Below are 22,566 nucleotides of genomic sequence, written 5' to 3'. Positions count from 1 at the left end.
CTGTAAATAGTGTTGAAATTCCTAATAATGTTTATTGCAAAATATTTTTTATTATTCAAATATTTCAATATTATTTCAGTAATTTATTGTTTATTGATACACTGTTCCTCACATTCTCTCGGTTGAGGAAATCACCCTTATGGTTTGGCTGCTGTAGCCCATCCGATAGGTACACTTTTTGGGTGTTTTTGCTGCTGTAGCCCATCTGATTACTACACAGCTCACTGAGTGTTGGCTCCTTAGCCATTCACTTATTTTTTATTGTGTTTTTTCACATATACTGTAGCGCTGATCACTTTTTAATCATAATCCTAATAATGTGCCAGAAACCTGCGCCAGGGAAGCGCTGCCATGCACGCTCTCCCCTTTAGGCTACCATTTGACAGCAGCTATAAATGAAAAAATTGTCAGAGGTGAGTCCGTGGACTTACTGTCACTCTAACCTTCTGCGAAGGAGTCTTTGTCTAAAGATAAAAAGGATGAGAGAGGTGATGAGGATAGGCGCAGGCCGGTGTCCAGAAGCTTCAAGAATTGGTTACAGGCATTTTTGATATACTCTAGTATTATATGTGAGAAATGTCCTGAGAAAAGTGTGGGCCTCCTGCAGCATGTGGACATCGTGCTGGAAGCATACAAGAATTTGGGGGGGGGGGGGTTGCATGGTTTGTATACGACAAATCGTTTCGTCAGAAGTTAGCAGTGCACCCCAATTTGGAGTGGGGATCAAAAGATATCGGGCTATGGCTCAATCTTTTTCTAATCCTTTCCAAAAAGCACTATCCCTGGTGAGCCTGGAAAGAATGCGGCCGTGGCTGCAAATTTACACAGACAGGCAGATGGCCCAGCTGCTATTTGAAGGGTTTAGGGACGGTTTTGTTCTTCCTCCCTTTGACGGTCAAGGTTGTGACATAGGTAGAAATTTAAAGTCAGCCTTAGACTTACCTGAGGTGGCTAGGGAAAAAAAAGAAATTTAAGGAACTGCAGGAAGGTAGGATTGCTGGCCCTTTTTCTTACCCTCCTTTTGAGAATTTCAGAGTATCCCCTCTGGGGATCGTTCCTAAAAAAGAACAAGGATCGTACCGGATGATACATCACTTGTCGTCGCCAAAAGAGGATTCTCTGAATGATCAAATCAGTGAGGAAATGTCGTCGGTGAAGTATTCAACTTTTGACAACGCATTGGTTAAAATTCGTTTGCTAGGTCAAGGAGCATTTCTTGCCAAGACCGACATTCAGTCAGCCTTTGTTACCTATTAACCCTTTGTCTTTCAGTTCCTTAGGTTTTGTTTTTGATGACTGTTTTTTCTTTGATTGGTGCCTTCCAATGGGCTGCTCACTCTCCTGCAGGTATTTTGAATCATTCGCTACCTTTCTGGAATGGGTGGTGCAGAGGCACTCTGGTTCATCTTTTTTGTTACACTATCTGGATGACTTCCTTTTCTTGGGGGTCTCGTCGGCTGATTGCTCAAACGTGTTGTATTCTTTTTTAAAAATTTGCGAGTCATTTAACATCCCTTTGGCTCATGACAAAACGATATACCTGACAACACGGTTGGTTTTTCTAGGCATTACCATTGACACAGCAGCAATGGTGTTTGAGCTTCCAGCCGAGAAGGTCTCCCAATTGAGGGAACATCTGTGCATCATAATAAGGAAAAAGAAGGTCATATTAAAAGAAATCCAAAAATGACTCGGTCTTTTGGCCTTTGCGGCCAGAATTCTGCCTGTGGGGCGGATATTTTCTAGACGCCTTTATCTGGCTATTTCGGGTTTCAAGTCCCCCTCCTCCCATATCAGAATCTCGGTTGAGATTCGGGAGGATCTGCTGGTCTGGTCACAATTTTTGGTTAATTTCAATGGCAGAGCAATTTTTCAGTCAGAGTTTGTAACAGACGAAGATTTTTGTTTATACACAGACGCAGCTGGTGCGCTTCGCTATGGCATCCTTGCTGGAGGAGAAAAGGCTATCTCAAGAACATAGTAATCTTAGAACTGTTTCCCATTCTGGTCGCATTAGAGATTTGGGGTAAGTACTTTGTAAATAGAAGATTACTTTTCAGCACCGACAATAAAGGGGTGTTTTTTGCTATAAATTGTTTATCATCCAAATCTCCTCCTGTCATCTCGCTGATTAGGTACCTGGTTTTCAAATGTCTGAGTCTAAATGTTTGGGTAAAGGCTCGTTATTTGCCTGGGAAACAGAATGTCATTGCGGACTCTCTCTCGCGTTTACAGATGAGGAGGTTCAAGTTGCTTTTCCCAGCTGCGGACGAGGAGGGGTTCCAGTGCCCGGCCCATTTATGGGAACTGATCTAGATCTGGTTCGTTCAAATATTATGAAGTCTGTCGCCCCCGCTACCCTGGCAGCGTACTCATCGGCCTGGCGGATGTGGCTGGCTCACATATCTTCTATGGGTGAGGATGAGTTGGCATTTTCCGAAGGTTTGGTTTTGTCTTTTTTAAACAAATTACTGGCCAGCTCTGTATCCTGGTCTCGGGTGAATAAAACTTTAGCGGGGGTTTGTTTTTTTGGAAAACTGAACAACCACCCCCCATGCTCCTCTTTCTTTTCAGTAAAGCAGGCCCTGAAAGGCTACAGAAAAGGCGCAGGCAGCAAGGACAGCAGAACTGCGATAACCCCGGCTATCCTCGCAAAATTATGCTCGGCAACAGAATTAGTTTGTTTTTCGCGTTATGAGGCGATCCTTTTCCGGGCGTTTTTTCGTTAATGTTTTTCGGTGCGTTTAGGTTATCTGAGATCGTGTCTCCCAATAAGAAGGCCGAGTCCAATATGCACATGTCTCATGTTTTTCTTGAAAGTTCTCGTCTTACAATTTTTGTCCCCAGATCAAAAACAGACCAGTTCGGGAAGGGAGCGTGGATGAAACTACAGGCTTTCCCGTGCTCCCCCATTTGCCTGGTCAAGCTAGTAGGTCAGTTCCTGCAGGTAAGGGGTTCAAAAGGGGGGTCGTTCTTTATACACAACAACGGCCTTCCTTTGACCAGTTACCAATTCAATTCGGTTTTTCACAAGTGTTTAATTGTACTGGATATGGAGAGGTTGCCCCTCTCCTCGCACTCATTTCGTATTGGTGCGGCGACAGAGGCAGCTAGGTTGGGTCTTGACGTGGTTAACATCAAACGGATAGGTAGATGGCAATCTGACGCTTATAAATTGTACATTCATCCTCATTGTTGTGTTTAATTTTCAGGTCAGGCCCTATCAGTATGGATAGTAGGGCACTCCTTCGTATTCTGGGCCGAAAGGAGAGCTCTGCGAAGAGTGTATTCCGAGAGTTTGAATCTCGACCCCAAGTTGGTGAACATTATCTGGCATGGTAGGAGGGGTATGGTATGGGCAAACCTGTTCGAAGAGTTGGGTTTACTGTTCCAGTCCATGCCTATCCCAGATGTTTTAATCATCCACCTCGGTGGGAACGATATAGGGCGTAGTAAGTCCCTGGATTTGTTGTTCCAGATTAAGGATGATCTGGGCCAGTTAGGTCAGTCCTTCCCTGAGTTATGTTTGTTTTTTTCTGAAATAGTTCCGAGACTGGTATGGTCGAGGACTCCGTTTGAGAGGGTCAGGAAAAGGTTGAACAGGGCAATAGCAAAGTTCATGCCCACTATTGTGGGTTTGTCCTTTAAGCACGTAGATCTAGAAGGGGGAATTGCGGGACTTTTTAGATCGGATGGGGTTCATCTTTCTGAAATTGGGCTCAACATTTTCAACAATAACCTTCAGAATATGGTGGAGTTGGCCGCGAGGCGGGGTGGTTGGGCCGGTCTTGTTTAGGAGGCCAGATTGAAAACAATCCCGGCTAGTGGGGTTAGTTGATAATAAAGTGGATCCAACCTGAGTCGTAGTGACTGGGTTGATGAATGGTGGTGGTTAAGTAAATAAGTGATGTGTTATATGGTGTATATATTGAGATGGTTAATTGTTCAATAAATATGGTCAATTTAAACAAATAATACCAGTAATAAAGGCCTGCGGCCAAGTTTACTCCACCTCCTGCCTCTGAAGTCGTTATTTCAGGTAAAACATTCTGCATACAGTCCCAATGCAATGCAGGCAGATTGTGCCTGGTGAGTGGTCGGCTTTTTCCAGAGAATATTACAGCATCCTACCTCGGTGCTTTTCTCAACAGCCCTTGTTGGGGCCGTCCTTTCGCATGGTCACGCTGGGCAGGTTTTTTTTTTCCTTGCAGATGTGTACATTGTCTGACATTTACTCCTCTTTTTTGATCTTCCAACATCAAATGTATACATCTATGGTACTATTAGTGTACACTGAGCCAAATGGTTTCTACTGTCCATTGTACTAACGTATACTGTCTTTTGCATATTCTACTAGTGCATGGATCCTCAAACTACGGCCCTCCAGCTGTTGCAGAACTACAAATCCCATGAGGCATTGCAAAACTGACATTTACAGACATGACTAGGCATGATGGGAATTGTAGTTACTGAACACCTGGAGGGCCGTAGTTTGAAGATCCCTGTACTAGTGTGTAATATGCTTATATTTATGCTTGCTCATATGTGTTTTTCTCTATTATTATTTTCTGACTGATGTGACATTTTTCTTTGTAGATACTTATAAAACTCTGTAAAGCTGTATGGCATGTCATTTTTGTAATGCATGAATTCTCTGATTTGTAGACTCCACCCTTTAATAATTTTTTAACTATATTGTTTATTATTTATTTATTTATTCAAATTGTCGGATTAGTAGGTTTTGGACCGTCTGGTGTCAAGTCTCCCCAGCACGTAGGAGCCTCTGTCTGCCTTTTTGTCATTCAGGGGCCAGCACTCGTTTGAGTGTTTTCGGGCGGTTACGCTGCCTGGGAGGTAACTTCTCCTGTACGCATGCGCTCTGATGATTTCCAACAGTTCAGATATGTGCTGGCGGTCACGTCGACGTGTGATGCGATAGCGCCGGACGCCACAAGGATTGAGGGATTGCGTGGGCATAGATCGCAATGTGCACACCTGATGCGCAGTTAATGCTGGGGGGACCTAGTTCATTGGCCCCTTGCATATATCTGCAATTTTGTCTTTGCCTTTCACCTGGCACCAAACTTGGGCCAGTCTGATAGGCTGACAAGCATCAGCTGTTCTATTTAAACCTGGCTGTGTCATTGACTTACTGCTGCACAGCCAGGATCCATGCATCTTGTTATAATCCACAAACTAAGGAGCGCACCGTTTTCGTGTCCGCTCCGTGTGTGTCCGGCGGCTCAGCGGGGATCATCCGTAATCCCTGCTGCGCTGTCGGCGGATAGGGCGGTCCCCGCACACAGTGCAGAGACCGCCCTGTCTCTCCTCCGCTCTCCCCTATGGGGAATCGGATGAAGACGGACCGTCTGTCCGTCTTCATCCGATCCGTTCCGCCGGACGGAAGAAAAATAGGGTTTTCTTCCGTCCGAAAACGGATCCTGACGGACGCGGATGCTCTATCCGCTAACGGACACAATCCCATAGGGAACCATTACAAGTCCGTAAACGGACTTGCACACTAGCGGACCGTTCGTCCGTTTATTACAAGAGGCCTAAGGTATGAGAATCTGCTGTTTTGTTAAGCTTTACACTAGCACACCAAGCTCTGCTTGGCTGGTCGGTATGTACTCACATCTGCAAGTCCTTTGGTTGTGCTGATGGCATTTTTACTCCCCCCCCTTCTCTATACCATATATACTTATACATAATAATTTATTTTAATAGATTTCATTGCCCTCTGCCTGCATCTATCCTCGTGACATTTGACACACTGCATGGTTCCATCTCTCTGCTGATCTTATTTCTGACCCCTTTTTTTGTCCAATATTCCAAACCTTAATGGAACAATGACACTACTTCCACCTTTTTAAAGGGCAAGACCCTGTATACATACTTTTTATTATTTATTTTTCATCATTTATGGCTACACGCATCATACTTGGGCTGGGCCTCCCCAGAGATTCATCCAACCAGACATGCCCAGTTCATCCATATGTGTAAATATCATAACATGAGATAGAGATTATATATATATATATATATATATATATACATATATACATACACACACATACATACACACACACACATACACACACACACACACACACACACACACACACACACTTTTTTTTTTCGTTAACAAATAGACTGTATTTGATGTTGGACATAATGTCTAAATGATATGCAAAACATAAAGCTCTAACAGCAATCTAAGAAATTAACAATGCTACAAACCATTTTTATATTATGTTTTTCTTTTCTCCTTACTAGGAAAAAATAAATATTATTGTTTACACCAATGTTAAGAATCCCTAAAGAAGGAATTTGCATATGGTTTATGAATTAACCTAACCGTCTGCCTCCGAAACATGTTGGGTTTTATCCACCCTTGTTTGTTTTGATTTATTTGTCAGCATTCGGGTGTGGATTTCTATATATTGGTGAATTCACTTTGTATGACAATTCTTTTGTTTTAAATGAATTTTTTCAAATTTTTTGTATATTGTGATCATTATGATTTATACTAAATAAACTTTTCCATTTTTATATATATTTTTTGACAATTCCATCCCATTATTACAATCCGTACCATCCCAGGGGCCTTTCTCTCCTATTAATTTCCAAATTTTGCCGGGATGTATTTGTGATTCCTTGGAATTGCATAACAACTGATTTAGCTTTATTCTTTTTTCTTTAACCCCCTCCATACAGGGCATTTTCACCCCCTTCCTGCCCAGACCAATTTCTAGTTTTCAGTGCTGTTGCACTTTGAATGACAATTGCGTGATCATGCAACACTGTACCCAAACTAAATCTTTATGTTTTCCTCCCACAAATAGAGCTTTCGTTTGGTGGTATTTAATCATCTCTGCGGTTTTTATTTTTTACGCTATAAACAAAAGAAGAGCGACAATTGAAAAAAGAAAAACACAATGGGCCAGATCCTCAAAAGAGATACGGCGGCGTAACTGCTGTTACGCCGTCGTATCCCTGGTCCTAACTATGGAACTGATCCACAGACTCAGTTTCCCATAGTTAGGACGAAGATCCGACATGTGTAATTGAATTACACTGTCGGATCTTAAGGATGCAATTCTAGGCCGGCCGCTAGGTGGCGAGGCCATTGAGGCCGGCGTAGAATATGCAAATGACCAGTTACGGCGATCCACGAACGCTCCGACGGGCCCGACGCTCTAAATCTACGTCGTTTACGTCGAGTTCCGCCGCGTAAAACTAGGGCTAAGCCCTAGTTGTCCTAAGCCATGTTAAGTATGGCCGTCGTTCCCGCGTCGAATTTTAAATTCTACGTCGTTTGCGTAAGACGTCCGTGAATGGCGCTGGACGCCATTTACGTTAACGTCTAAGCAAATGACGTCGGAGCGACGTCAGTTAGCGCAATGCACGTCGGGTAATTTACCCGACGGAGCATGCGCAGTACGTCCGGCTCGGGAGCGCGCCTAATTTAAATGGGACTCGCCCATTTGAATAGGAACGCCTTGCGCCGGACGGATTTAAGTTACAGCGCCGCAAAATTCCAGGTAAGTGCTTTGTGGATCGGCACCTAACTTGGGAATTTTGCGGCGGAGTAACTTAAATCAGAAAAGTTACGTTGCGCCAAGGCTTTGTGGATAACCCCCATGATGTTTTACTTTATTTAATAAATATCACAATTTTTTTTTCCTCAGTTTAGGCCGATACGTATTCTTCTACATATTTTTGGTAAAAAAAAAAAAAAAAAAAAATCGCAATAATCGTATATATTGATTGGTTTGCGCAAAAGTTATAGCGTCTACAAAATAGGTGATAGATTTATGGAATTTTTATTAATTTTTTTAATAGTATTGGCGGCGATTTGCGTTTTTTTTTTTTACTGTGACCATGACATTGCGGCGAACACATCAGACACTTTTGACACGTTTTTGGGACCATTCACATTTATACAGCGATTAATGCTATAAATATGCATTGATTACTGTGTAAATGGGATCCTTTTAGAGCAGGGGTGTCAAACTGGCGGCCCTCCAGCTGTTACGAAACTACAAGTCCCATCATACCTCTGTGGGAGTCATGCTTGTAAGGCCTCATGTACACTGCTGTTGATAAATTTAGGAGCGGTTGGGCATTTTTTCAGCAGCTCCTGGACTCTCCTCTGTTATCTTATCTGTCCATGTACACAGAGTAGTTTATAGTAGTTGAGAGGCAGTTGAGTTTAGTGGCACTTTTTCGAAAAAAAAGAAGTGTGTTCAGGATGGAAGTTTATTGGCATTAGAAACAGCAAATACTTGTAACAGGGTGCAAACACATCTAAAACACGGTAAGATTCATTCATGCCTTAGAGCAATGCATGTTTTAGCAAGTTACTGCAACGTATGCCACAGTACAGTGTGCTGCAGCATCATTTATTTTGTATTTTGCACTGTAATGCCACGTACACATGGTTGAAATTTCCAACAATTGTTCGATGCAAGCTTGTTGTCGGAAATTCAGACCGTGTGTATGCTCCATCGGACATTTGCTGTCAGAATTTCCAACAACAAATGTTTGAGAGCTGGTTCTCAAATTCCGATCGTGTGTACACAATTCGACGCACAAAATTCCACACATGCTCGGAATCAAGCAGAAGAGCCGCACTGGCTATTGAACTTTATTGTTCTCGGCTCGTCGTGCGTCACCGCGTTCTTGACATTTGCAATTTCCGACATTTTTGTGACCATGTGTATGCAAGATAAGTTTAAGCCAATATCCGTCGAAAAAAAAAAAATACACGGTGTTGTCGGAATGTGCGATCGTCCGTATGCGGCATTACAGTGGCTACCCAAACTACTACAGCGCACCACAATGCACATGATATGTGTTATAATTTTCTGCCTTAACACAAACACACTACAACATCCAGGAGAAATGTGAATGGTCATTCAGTTACTAAATTATATGTGCAAGAACTGCATAATGCTCCATTGGGAAAGTCATGTCATCTCCACTATGGTCATTTGACAACTTTCTAAAAACTCCAATGATTTAAGGTCACTAAAGTTTTACATTAAATCAAATTACGCATGTTAAAAAGAATGAAAAACTTGCATCCCTCAAAATTTCTGCAATGGGGGAGTGGCCTGACGAGGCATGTGAGCAGACGTGCTGCACGGAGCTCCCGCCGTTGATCCTGGATTCGATCCTTCCCTCGCTGCAAAAAAACGCCCGAAATTGCTGCAAACAGGTGCGGACTGTACCCGAGGTGCTTCAGGACACGGGGGTTACAATAATTCCGGCATGATGACCCGCGGAGACACCGCGGTCTCGGCCTCCCAGGACTCACAAGATGGCGCCTGGATGCTCCAGCCTCTGAGAACACCACGAGGCCAGGACAAGAAATCGGAGCAGCCCCCTGCTCCGATTTCTTGTCCACCAAACCCCCTAAAGCTAAAGAACAGGCCAGGGACATGCTTTACTACACTCAAAAGCTTGCAGGCCCTAGTGACCCCACACAGGCTGGGAACCAGCAGCGCTCTGCATTAGTGGAGCTGCCTGAGACTGACACTGCAGGGGGGATGGATGACTGTGAGCCGGTGGAGTCAGTCCCGGATCCCATGCTAGCTCTGCAAGGGACACAGGCAGAAGATAGCCCCCAGCCTACCCTAAGTGAAATACTGTATGCAGTCCACAAGTGTACTGCTTCTGTGAATGCTTTGAAAGACCATTTTGGGGGACTGGAAGAAAAAGGTGTCTCTCCTCCGCCAAGATATACAAAAGATCAGGGAGCGAACCACGGCTGTGGAGGGGAGAGTGAGTGATATGGAAGATCAGCTGCCCCATATTACTAGGGATGCCCGAAGTGCGGCCCAGCAAGCCCGGCAGGCCTATGATAAGACTGACGAAATTGAGAATCGCCTCAGACGCAATAATGTCCGCATTGTAGGACTCCCGGAGAAAATTGAGGGCAGAGACCCTACATCATATGTCGAGAATTGGCTGCAGGAGGTGTTCGGTAAAGACGCATTCTCCCCCCTATATGCTATTGAAAGGGCTCATAGGGTGCCCCCACGCCCTCTGCCCCCTGGGAACCCACCGAGAGCAATGCTGGCGAGACTCCTGAACTACAGAGACCGTGAGGTGGTGCTATGACTGGCGAGAGAAAAAGGCAAGGTGTTACACAATGGCACAAGAATCTCCTTTTATCCAGACTTCTCGGCAGAAGTACAGTGCCGACGATCGAGATTTGCTGAGGTCAAGAAACGGCTGCAGAAGCTCCAGCTCCCGTACGCCATGTTGTTTCCTGCTAAGCTCCGCGTAACGGCAAGGGATCAGAACCACTTCTTTGAATCCGCTCAAGATGCTGCCGGATGGCTGGATCACAACGAACAGGATCTTCGCAGAAGAGGCCATGACGGGGGAGATGGTTGATACTGCTTGTGATGTCCGCACCAGGCTTGGAGGGCATAAGCCTCCACACTGAAGTGTTCATTTGGCCAGTTGAGGGCCTGTTCCAGTTTCCTACTCAAGGCGAGTGAAATTCCTAATGCAAGTGTTTGCCCCTTGTTTTTTGATGGAAAACTTTTTTGTTTCCTCCTTTCCCCTCCCTATTTTTTGCTTTTTTTTGTGCGATTTTTGCAAGCCCATGGGAAAGGGTGGGAGGCAAAGCAGCACGCTGTTTGTATGGGGCCAGGAGTATGGGATGGCCTGGTTCCAGTGTCAGCGCCCTGTTGGCGCAGATGGGGTTTACCTACGCACCCATCTAGGTTCTAATGTGTGCCCCCGTAGGGTCTCTTTGAGGTGGTGTGCCTACCTGTTTTTTGGCTCACCTGTTGCTACTGTTTTTTTTTCTTTACCTTTAACTTTTCTCCACTGCACAAGTGCTGCTCTTGGTACTGAAATGCATGCCCGGATACGCCTGAGGACTGTCCTGCTCTGCCCACAAATTGATCAACATCCACTCTTGGGACTGGCCCCTGGACATGTGAGTTTCCCATTCCCCTCCAATCCACTGATTAATTTTATGCAATGTCTGATACACCAATAGTGACATGGAATGTTCGGGGGGTAAATGATCCGTTGAAAAGGACTATGATAACTGCTTGTTTAAAGAAGTTCCACCCGGCCATCATAGGCCTGCAGGAAACTCACCTGCAGAAAGACAGTGGGATTTTTGCAATATGCCTGGGTGGGAAAAGCGTACCACTCCACTTACTCTGCGTTTTCACGTGGAGTGAGTGTATTGATACACAAGGCCTTGGCCTATCAGGAGTTAGACTCCCTAATTGATGTGTCGGGTAGATTTGTGTTCCTCTACTGTAAGCTGTATACGATGACACTTATATTGGCTTTTGTATATATCCCCCCCCCCCGTTTTCCCGGGAGGTATTGCAGGTGCTGCTGTCCTATCTGGCCAACAAGCCAGACATTCCAGTATTGATAATGGGTGATTTTAACTGCTACCTAGATCCCAAGCTTGATAGACATCCCCCGGTGTCTCCCCCCGGGGGGGCCGGGGCACAGCCCTCAGCAGGCCATTGTGTGAGGTGGGGGTGGACCGACATTTGGCGGATCCGCAATCCCCGCTGCAGACAATTCTCCTGCTTCTCCAAGACCCATGGGTCTTTGTCCCGAATCGACCTATGTGTGGGCACCCCGAATTTGGTGGGCAATGTAACAGGGGTGGAGTATTATCCTCGGGGGGTATCAGACCACTCCCCGTTAGCGCTTTGGTTGGTCACGCAGCCCCCCAGCTCCCTTCCTAGAGCTCCATGGAAGCTAAATGCCTTCTGGCTTAAACTGTTTACCTCACCGGACAGGGTCATCTCCCAGATACAGGAATTCTTTAGATCGCATGCTGACAGTAGTGATAGCCTTCTGACTTGGGAGGCCTTTAAAGCGTTTACTAGGGGGGTGTTCATCCGCGAGGTACAAATTGTTAAACATAACTCTTCAGCCCTGCAGAAACAAGTGGGAGACCAGGTGAAAAAACTAGAACTGGCTTATGTGACTGATCCGTCTGATTCGGCACGGGAGGCGTGGATGTCGGCCCAGGATTCCCTGGACCGTCTGAGATCCTCCACTGCGGAACGTAAAAGGTTCTTTACTAAACTAGCATTCTTTGAGGAGGGGGAGAAAACGGGTCGCTTGCTTGCTAGAATTGCACACTCTCAGCAGCAGTCGCCGGCTATTGGTGCTATTCGCGCAGCCGGCGGCAGGTTGGTCAATTCCCCTGATGGTATTATATCTGAGCTGGCCACTTTTTATGAGGGCCTATATGGGTCGAGGGAAGATTATATGGATGACGAGTTAGCCACATACATGTCCCATATTGATTTGCCGTTATTGTCTGCAGGGGCTCGTAAGCTTTTGGATGCACCCATTACTCTGGAAGAACTTCAGGCTGCGGCATGTTCTTTTCCTACATGTAAGGCCCCGGGAGAGGATGGGTTACCCATGGAAGTGTTCACCCAGTATGGGGAGCTGCTACTCCCTGAGCTATTGAAGACTTTGAATGCTTCACTGGAGAGGGGGGTGCTCCCTGACTCTATGAACAAGGCCAATGTGATCTTACTGTTGAAGCCAGGGAAGGATCCGGTTGACCCGGGCTCTTATAGGCCAATCTCGTTGCTTCAGAGCGACGTAAAGATCCTAGCTAAGGTTTTGGCAAGGCGGGTTAATGGGATAGTGTCCACGATTGTCCACCAGGATCAGGCTGGCTTCATGCCACAAAAGTCCACAGCAACTAATCTACGTAGGTTATACCTAAACATGCAAGTGCAGGCGGAAAACGGGGGGCGGAGGGCCCTGCTGTCGTTGGACGCCAATAAGGCGTTTGACAGCGTCAGCTGGAGGTACCTGTGGGCAGCGTTGAGAAAGTTCGGCTTTGGTGACCGCTTTGTGGCGTGGACCAGGTTACTGTATGCATCCCCGCAGGTGTCCATAAGGATGGCGAATAAGATGTCGCCGGCGTTTGCTTTGGGCAGGGGGACTAGGCAGGGATGTCCCCTGTCCCCCCTGCTCTTTGCGATCACTATAGAGCCTCTGGGGGCCCTGATACGGTCGAGTGACCGTGTCGAGGGCTTCAGGTATGGTGACCTCCATGAGAAGATAATGCTCTACGCAGACGACATGCTGCTTTTCTTGGGGGACCCCACCCTGTCTTTGCCGGGGGTCATGGCTGTCATTCAGAGGTTTGGCCACTTTTCAGGTCTTACTGTCAATTGGTCCAAATCTGCCCTGATGATGCTGGATGAGGACGGGGAGGTGTCCCTCCCTGCCACATGCCCCGTTCCCGTGGTGGATAGTTTCAGATACTTAGGGGTGCAAATTTCGCCCAAACTGTCAGAATATTGTCAGCTAAACATATAGCCATTGTTGTCCAGATTTCGTGATAAAATTAACACATGGAACAATCTTAAGATGTCCCTGGCAGGCAAAGCAAACTTAATAAAAATGATCTTAATGCCCCAAATGTTGTATTTCCTACATAACTCCCCAGTGGTCATCCACCTGAAGATCTTTAGAGTGGTGAACACCCTTTTCAGGAAATTACTATGGAATGGGAGGGCCCCCAGGATTAGGCTGGAGCAGCTCCAGCGAGCGAAGGATGATGGAGGGTTGGCGGTCCCCAACCCATGGGTATACTACATGGCTGCACAGCTACAGCATTTGGTGGGCTCCATGGCTAGGGACCCTGTGGGATCGGCAGCACGACTGATGCTATTTGCATCTGGAGCCAAAACCATTCCCCTGGGCCTGGAGGCGCAAATGTTCCTTAAATCTAACAAGCTAAACCCGACTTTGACACTGTCTCAAAAGGTTTGGAACAAGGGCAGGCAGCTCCAGGGGGTGAGGGGGTTCACTGAATACAGCCCTATATGGAATAACTCTTCATACACTGAACTAGCTAAATTGCAGCGGGAACCTCGATGGAAGGCATACAGGATAACAATGTTGTCTCAGATATTTCATAATGGCAGGCTACTGACGTTCAATCAGCTGCAGGCTCGATTCGATCTTCCGGCGTCCATGTGGCTCTCATACCTTCAGCTTAGACATGCGGTAGCAGCACAGGGGAATGCTGTGGAGTGGACATTGTCACCCGCTCCGGTATTTCACTTGCTGAGTACAACCTCTGAGACCAAAGGAATTATTTCTCAGTGCTTTCAGATGCTACTGTCCAGACACCTGGACGCGTACCCGTGCGGGGCCCTGTCTGCCTGGCAGAGGGATCTCGGCCAGGTTACGGGTGACCTGTGGGAGGAAGCTCTTCAGTCCCTGACTACATGCTCACTAAACGTCGCACAAAAGGTTTCACAGCTCTACATATTGCTGAGGGTCCATTATACACCGGTGAGGTTGCACAGGATGGGTAGGCGGGCGGACCCGTTGTGCTGCAGATGTCAGCAGCACGAGGGGGACCTGATACATCTCCTGTGGCGATGTCCAAAACTACACAGATACTGGGGTGAGGTGGTGGAGACAATTAACTCGGCTTTCCAGACGAAGGTCCCGGTCGATCCTGTTTGCTGCCTGCTGGGGGTGCTGGAGGATGCAGTCCCCGAGGAGGCGACCAGGGTGGCTGTCTCTAGGACATTATTCCAGGCTAGAAAATTGATACTAATAGGGTGGAAGTCTGTCTCCCCACCGACCCATTCCTCCTGGATTTCCCATGTGGGAAAGGCATTAGTAATGGAGAAATACATCTACCAACATAGGGGGTGTCCTGGCAGATTCGAGAGGATATGGGGGATGTGGCTGGATACGCCGGGTCTGAGCCCTGCGGAGCTAGTCATGACCAGACTTCTGAGGTGCCTATAGACATTTACATATGTGGGATTGCTGAGGCCTGTCGACTGTATTACTGATGTTGGGAGGGAGGGCATGTACAGTGGATAATGGGGGGAGAACTGGTGCCGATGGGTGAAGTGAGGGACATGCCTATGTGTACTTCTTATGTATGTTATATCTTTCAGGCCTTACCATGTGTATGTGCAGTGGAGAGATGTATTATTTGTGTAAACTTGTGAATGTTTCAATAAACACCTTTCGGATTTAAAAAAAAAAAAAATCTGCAATAAAGATGGTGAGTGCATATGGTGCATTGTTGCTCCTTACCTGTAGGCATCATCAAGTGAAAGCCCCATTGACCTCATGATATATGCAATTGCTACTGCTGCAGAGCGTGAGATACCAGCAAGGCAATGGACTAATACTCTGCCATTAACCAGCTCCACTTTTCCTGTAAACAAAAACACAAAGATCTAGTAAGGCACAGTGCAGCGCAGCAATGAAAAGTATTGAGAAAACAAACAAATAGTAGCAGCAAAAAGGGAAAGAAAAAAGAAAGAATGGGGTGAGAAGCCCAAAAACTTTCCCTGGGGCCACGGTACAGTATTCTACTGAAAAGGAAGAATTAAAGATTTGTACATTTTAAATTTGTACATGTGTCTAGAAAACTTGGCAGGGACGACTAGGCATTTAGCTGAAGGTTATGTCAAGGAATCTCTCCCAACGTGAGGGAAATCTTAGAGACAATTGTCACCTAGACAAAGTGTCTCTATTGAAAATTTTATGTAATGGAAACAGACCAGGGGCGGGGACTGACAACTCATGGGGCCCCCGGGCAATAGAAGATTATGGGGCCCCTGGGCTTACATATGGCCACCACGCCAGGAGGCAGTGCAGAGGCGGGGAAGCTAAAATCTCAGGATTTTCACATCAAAAGTATGTCGGTTTCGGACATATCAGGGACAGATCTAAAAAAAAAAAAAACATAGATTTTTACATACTGTCCCTGGTTTTACTGAGCCTGGCAACCATGATGTGGCCCCCTAGTGGCATGGGGCCCTCGGGCAGTGCCCGAGTGACTCAATGGTCAGTCTGTCCCTGAAACAGACAGCAATCCCCCTCAAAAAAAGAAAAAGAAAAAAGGATTGATAGGAGGTACCAATCCCTCACCACTATCAAAAACTAAAATTAAAGGTTCAGGCTATAGATGTGCTTTAAAGCAGGACATGATAGTAATAATAAATCATATTACTATACTACTACAAATAAGAATAATAATGTACCTATGAACTCAAAAGCTGCACTCAGCCAGGGCAGGATCTTCTCACAGTAACTGTCATTGATGGGGATTCGAAGAAAGTTGTTATCGGAGATGAAGACTGGCTTTGGACAGCTGTAGCTGACATTCAGAACATGAGTGATACCATTCTGATTTATCACCTCCTATAAAAACATTGTATAATTATATAAGTAGCTAAATAACTTAAACATATTAGCATGTTCTTAAAATAATGCTTTATTTGTGCACAAATGCTTAATACCATGACATCTCAAAATGAGTTAAGTTTTGTGAAAGTAGTGTTCTTGGATAGAGAGTCAACAGTAAACTTAAATCTGATTGTTGATATTAGTTACAGCCATATACATATCACTACTGTAACATTAGAACGGTCATCAAGAAGTTTGTTTCTCAAAGCCTAAACCACCATCAGCTGGTTGATTCAAGAAAAAGTCAAATATGCTAACCCTATAAAATCAACTGAATAGCATCAAAATATTCATACCCCTTGAAAGTTTCCACATTTTGTCATGCAACAACCAAAAACGTAATTGTATTTTATGTGATAGACCATCACAAAGTGGCGCATAATTGAAGTAGAATGAAAATGATACATGGTTTAAATTTTCTTTTTACAAATCAAGATCTTAACCACTTCCAAACCGCTGTACGTCTTTATACGGCCTAACTTTAAAGATGGATATCTCGGTAACGGCAGCAGCTGCTGCCACAACCAAGGTATCCATCTTTAGTGTCAGCGGTTCTGTTAACGATAACGGCGGTCTATCCCCCCCTCCCCCCTCCTGCCGCTCTCCCGCACCCTCCGCGAATTACCAGAGCCGTCGGTAGCGGCGGAGGAGATCGGGTGCATTCGGCTGCTGACTGGGGACGAGACTGAAGGAAAAATCTCCTTCGCCCGTCCCCATAGCTCTGCTGGGCGGAAGTGACGTCAAAACGTCAGTCCCGCCCAGCCTCTTAACCTCTTCCCCCACCGCGCCATAGACAAAAGACGTCTACAGCGCGGTGGAGTTATTCTGGGAGGATGTCCCTGGGACGTCCTCCCAGAATCCTTCACTCGCGCGCTCCCGGAATCATCTGTGAGCGCCGGGTCTAGAAGACCCGGCGCATCACAGATCGCGGTAAATCGCCGCTGATAGCGGCGGTTTACCACGTGATCGCTCCGTCAAATGACGGAGCGATCACTTGTAAACAAACCGGCGTCATGTCATGACGCCGGTTCCTCCCTCTCCTCTCTGTACCGATCGGTACAGTGTGAGAGGGGGAGAGCGGAGGCAGCAGCAGCTGCTGTGGCTGGATCTGTGACAAATGCAGTCACAGATCCAGCCATCCTTCCCTGCGCAATACTCTGCAATAAAATCCATACTCTGCAATACCCCCATACCCCCCATACTCTGCAATAACCCCCCCATAGGCTGCAATAACCCCCCCATACGCTGCAATAACCCCCCCCCCCCATATGCTGCAATAACCCTAATACCCGCTAATATGACAGAAACAAGATTTTTATTTTATTTTTTACAGAATTGTCAGTGTTTTTTCTTTTTTAGCGCAAAAAATAAAAAACATAGAGGCGATCAAATACCACCAAAAGAAAGCTCTATTTGTGGGGAAAAAAAGGACAAAAATTTCAGATGGGCACAATGTTCTATGACTTAGTAATTGTCATTCAAATTGTGAGAGCAACGAAAGCTGAAAATTGGTCTGGTTAGGAAGGGGGTTTAAGTGCCCAGTGGTCAAGCGGTTAAAGAAACTTTTTTTTTTTGTCATTTGAAAAAATGACAGTGTCAATTTTATTTTTTGCATTTTAGTCTAAATATGAGATCTGAGGTCTTTTTGACCCCAGATCTCATATTTAAGAGGACCTGCCATGCTTTTTTCTATTACAAGGGATGTTTACATTCCTTGTAATAGGAATAAAAGTGATAATTTTTTTTCCAGTGTAAAAAATAATAAAATAAAAATAAATAAGAAAAAAAAAAAATTTTTAAAGCGCCCCGTCCCGACGAGCTTGTGCGCAGAAGCAAAAACATACGTGAGTAGCGCCCGCATATGAAAACGGTGTTCAAACGACACAAGTGAGGTATCGCCGCGATCGGTAGAGCGAGAGCAATAATTCTAGCCCTAGACCTCCTCTGTAACTCAAAAAATGCAACCTATAGAATTTTTTAAACGTCGCCTATCGAGATTTTTAAGGGTAAAAGTTTGACGCCATGCCACGAGCGGGCGCAATTTGTAAGCGTGACATGTTGGGTACCATTTTACTCGGCGTAACATTATCTTTCACAATATATAAAAAAATTGGGCCAAATTTATTGCTGTCTTATTTAATTCAAAAAAGTGATTTTTTCTCAAAAAAAGTGCGCTTGTAGGACCGCTGCGCAAATATGGTGTGACAAAAAGTATTGCAATGATCGCCATTTTATTCTCTAGGGTATTAGAAAAAAAAATATATAATGTTTGTGGGTTTTAAGTAATTTTCTAGCAAAAAAAACTGTTTTAGTCTTGTAAACACCAAATCTGAAAAACACCCAAAGTAGAGAAGTGGTTAAAAGTGTGGCGTGCATTTGTTTTCAGCCCCCTTTACCCACAACTAAAATCTAGTTTAGCCAATTGCCTTCAGAAGTCACCCAATTAGTAAATAGAGTCCACCTGTGTCTAATTTAATCTCAGTATAAATACAGCTGTTCTGTGAAGCCCTCTGAGATTTGTTAGTTAGAGGAACTTGGTGAACAAACAGCATCATGAAGGCCAAAGAACACACAAGACAGGTCAGGGATAAAGTTGTGGATAGGTTTAAAGCAGCGCTGCTCCAATAAACAATAATAAAGTGCCTACATGAATACAATCAATATAGTATTAATAAACACAGTATAAGCTGCTTAGTAAAGTTATAGTACAAAACAAAGTGCAATCATATATTGTCCATCCATATAACCATATGGTGTATTGAACGTGTGCGACTAATACAGTTGGTGTAGATATTGGTGACGCTCCCCGCCAACAATAATCTTTAAATACGCCTTGTATTAGGGTTGGACTATTGCCTTCCACCAATGGCTAGGACCGTTCTATTTTCACCCATATATAGAATATATCTTTCTTCCACCGATATATTAAAGGCGTTTGGTATATCCAGATGTAAGTATCACCTTCCAAACTTTCCTGGTGATCAGATATTCATATAGGACACATGGCAATAAAGAGAAAGGCTATATAGTGTAATACTGCTAAAATTTATAAAAGCCAAAATCATTTCTTTGACATCAACTTTAAAATCGTGCATTAAAAAAAAAAAAAAAAAACGCAGCCTTGTCATGCAAACCACCATTACTTGTCTCCTCCACTTGATGCGTTTCGCCCCTCCCGCTGGGCATCTTCAGAAGACGCCCAGTGGGAGGGGGCGAAACATGTCAGGTGTGTAAGTGCAATGATTTTGGCTTTTATAAATAAATTTTGTTCCGAGTCTGCAAAAGACTTGACTGGGGCAGAGGTTCACCTAGAGTGACCCTAAACATACAGTCAGAGCTACAAAGGAATGGTTTAGATCAAACCATATTCACATGTTAGAATGGCCCAGTCAAAGTTCTGACCTAAATCTAATTGATAATCTGTGACAAGACCTGAAAATTACTGTTCACGGACACTCTCCATCCGATCTGACAGAACTTGAGCCATTGTGCACAGAAGAATGGGCAAAAATTTCACTCTAGATGTGCTAAGCTGGTAGAGACATATCCAAAAAGACTTGCAGCTGTAATTGCAGCAAAAGGTGGTTCTAAAAAAAGTATTCAGTATAAAAAGAAAAAAAAATCCATCTATCATTTTCCTTCCACTTCACAATTATGTGCCACTTTGTTTTGGTCTAGCACAGGGGTAGGCAACTCCAGCTGTTTTGAAACTACAAATACTATCATGCCTATAGTAGTCATACCTGTGATGGTCAGGGTCTTGTAGTTTCACCACAGCTGGAGGTCTGAGGTTACCTACCTCTGATCTAGCACATAAAAGCCCAATGAAATACATTTACTTTTTGATTGTAACATGACAAAATGTGGAAAATTTCAAGGGGTGAGAATACTTTTTCAAGACAGTATAACAGTATAACGGCTTCTGCGTCATAAAATTTAATGTAAGGCAAAGGGTCAAAGTTATGTTCAACACATTACATATCATAGCTTGATCAATGAGGCTCAGACAGCACACTTCTGGAGTGTATGGACAATCAGTGGTTGTCAGAATATCCACACGTCTAATTAGAATTTTCCATCCTCTGACTTCAAATGTTGGGTGAAAGGGCCACCTACAAAGCAAATTATGTCCGGTTCAAAACTTGGAAGGCCCTGCTTCTGTCGGTTGCCGGGAGGGTGAATCTTATCAAGATGATACTCATGCCGCAACTATTATACTTTCTCCGCAACACCCCTATGGTCATCCCCTTGAAAGTTTTTCATACAGTGAACAGTATTTTTCGTGGTCTCATCTGGAAGGATAAGAATCCTAGGATTAAGTTGGAACACCTGCAGAGACCTAAAGATAGCGGGGGATTGGCGTTGCCAAACCCCTGGCTATACTACTTGGCGGCTCAGATGCAGCAGCTGGTTGGCATGTTTCGGCCGACGGTGCGGTCCTCGGCTCAGAAGCTTATGGAGCACACCGTGGGCGGAGGTCCGATCCCTGAGGCGTTGGAGGCGCAGGCATTTGCTAGACTGCACAAGAAGCACCCCACATTTAGTCTAATTCAGAAGATATGGAATAAGGTTAAATATGTCCAAAACGCGGAGGGTTACACGAAGTACAGTCCTATATGGCAAAATGACACGTACACTGAATTGGCTAAACTGCAGTCCGGTGCCAGGTGGAAACATTATGGGATTACACACCTTACCCACATATTCCGTAACGGGGTACTTCGCACGTTTCCGGAATTGCAGGAGGCGTTTGGCCTGCCACAGTCCATGCACTTCTCATACATACAGTTGAGACACGCAGTGGCGGCACAGGGTCGCTCCTCTGAGTGGTGCCTGTCGCCGACCCCTGCTTTTGACCTTCTGGGGGATGCTGGGACGTCTAAGGGCTTTATCTCCCAATGCTATGCCATCCTGTTACAGTATGTGATGAAGCAGCATCCCCTGAAGATACGGGAAAGGTGGGAAGCAGATGCAGGGGATTTGGACGGTGAACAATGGGAGGAAATTTTTCAGGCAGTAGGCAAGTGCTCACTGAATGTCTCACAGAGGCTCACGCAGCTGTACATTTTGTTACGAACCTATTATACCCCTCACAGGCTCCATAGAATGAATCCACAGCTCGACCCTACCTGCACCAGGTGCAAGAGAGACCATGGAGATCTGATACATATGCTGTGGAGATGCCCAAAGCTCCACACGTATTGGGCGGGAGTCGTGAGTACCATCAATTCAGCATTTGGAGTGTCTCTTCCGCAGGACCCGAGGGCTTGTCTCTTGGGGGCTCTGGAGGAGTACGAATGGGAGGAGGCGGACAGGGAGGCGGTGCAAAGGGTCTTGTTCCAAGCTAGGAAGCTTATTATGGTTCACTGGAGGGCCGAGGCTCCTCCGACTCTGGCTGAATGGATCAATAACATTGGGATAGTGCTGAGGATGGAGAAGGTGATATATCAACACAGGGGTAATGCCCAAAAATTTGAGAAGTTATGGGCAAAGTGGCTGGATGTGCCGGGTCTGGCCCCTGTGGACCTGGTGATGGACAGGCTTCTGGGCATCAATATTGGGTGAGGTGGGCACTGAGCTAATTGTCGGGAGGGAAATGTTTGACTTGCTGGGGGGGGGGGGGGGGTTACCTCCTGTACATAGATGTATTGTGAGTAGTGGTTATCTCATTGCAGCTCTTTATCTTTCCCCGCAATGTCAAGGGGACCTTGTATACCTTGTACCTCTGTAAACTAAATAAAATTTTGTTGGATTAAAAAAAAATTATGTCCGGTTCATCAGGAATGCTGGGCACACATGTTCTGGCACATGAAAATTCTGTGCCATTTGCTGACTTTTTAACTTTGCACTTTTGCCTTTTAAGAGCCCTGAATGTCTCAAAAAGTGTCCAAAAAGAAAGGGTCTGTTATTTCTGGCAACCAACCAGATTCCAGCTATCCTTTTTAAACTTGTACATTCATGCCGATTTCAGAAAGGTTAAAAAACATGTACATCAGAGAAAGCTTCCCGTAACATGATCTGTGTATTATGTTTATTGTTCATACCTGATCCATGACATCATTTTGGGAACCAAGGTAAAGGTGTGGCAGGATACGGGTAACAGACACTGTTGAGGTGGAGAGGCAGGGCTGCGATATGCTGGTGTGCACAATGTTAGAGGTTCGCCCTTCACACAAATTCGGGAACTGTGAGGCGAAATTTGAAAATCCCCCTGTGGAACAAAGCAGAGGTGTATGTTACAAAAAAAAAAAAAAAAAATTACAAAATTCATGCATACAATACAACAGGGGTCCATTTCCTAAAGCCTCT

The 22,566-nt window shown here is 45.1% G+C and overlaps 1 protein-coding gene across 1 annotated transcript in view; it reads right to left on the bottom strand.

Moving 5' to 3' along the window:
* LOC120916543 (dual specificity protein phosphatase 8-like) overlaps window positions 1–22,566 on the bottom strand; it is a 63,210-nt gene that overhangs the window by 14,796 nt on the left and 25,848 nt on the right. Inside the window, exons 4-6 of the mRNA XM_040327579.1 lie at window positions 22,302–22,468; window positions 16,053–16,212; window positions 15,097–15,220 (exon numbers count right to left, since the gene is read on the bottom strand). Coding sequence (XP_040183513.1) covers window positions 15,097–15,220; window positions 16,053–16,212; window positions 22,302–22,468 — 451 coding nt within the window. The remainder of the gene's footprint in view (window positions 1–15,096; window positions 15,221–16,052; window positions 16,213–22,301; window positions 22,469–22,566) is intronic.

This window comes from Rana temporaria, chromosome 10 (genome assembly GCF_905171775.1).
Source record: "Rana temporaria chromosome 10, aRanTem1.1, whole genome shotgun sequence".
Classification (NCBI taxonomy): Eukaryota; Metazoa; Chordata; class Amphibia; order Anura; family Ranidae; genus Rana; species Rana temporaria.
Note: the sequence above shows the minus strand (reverse complement) of the source record. Positions and strands in the feature narration are given on the sequence as shown.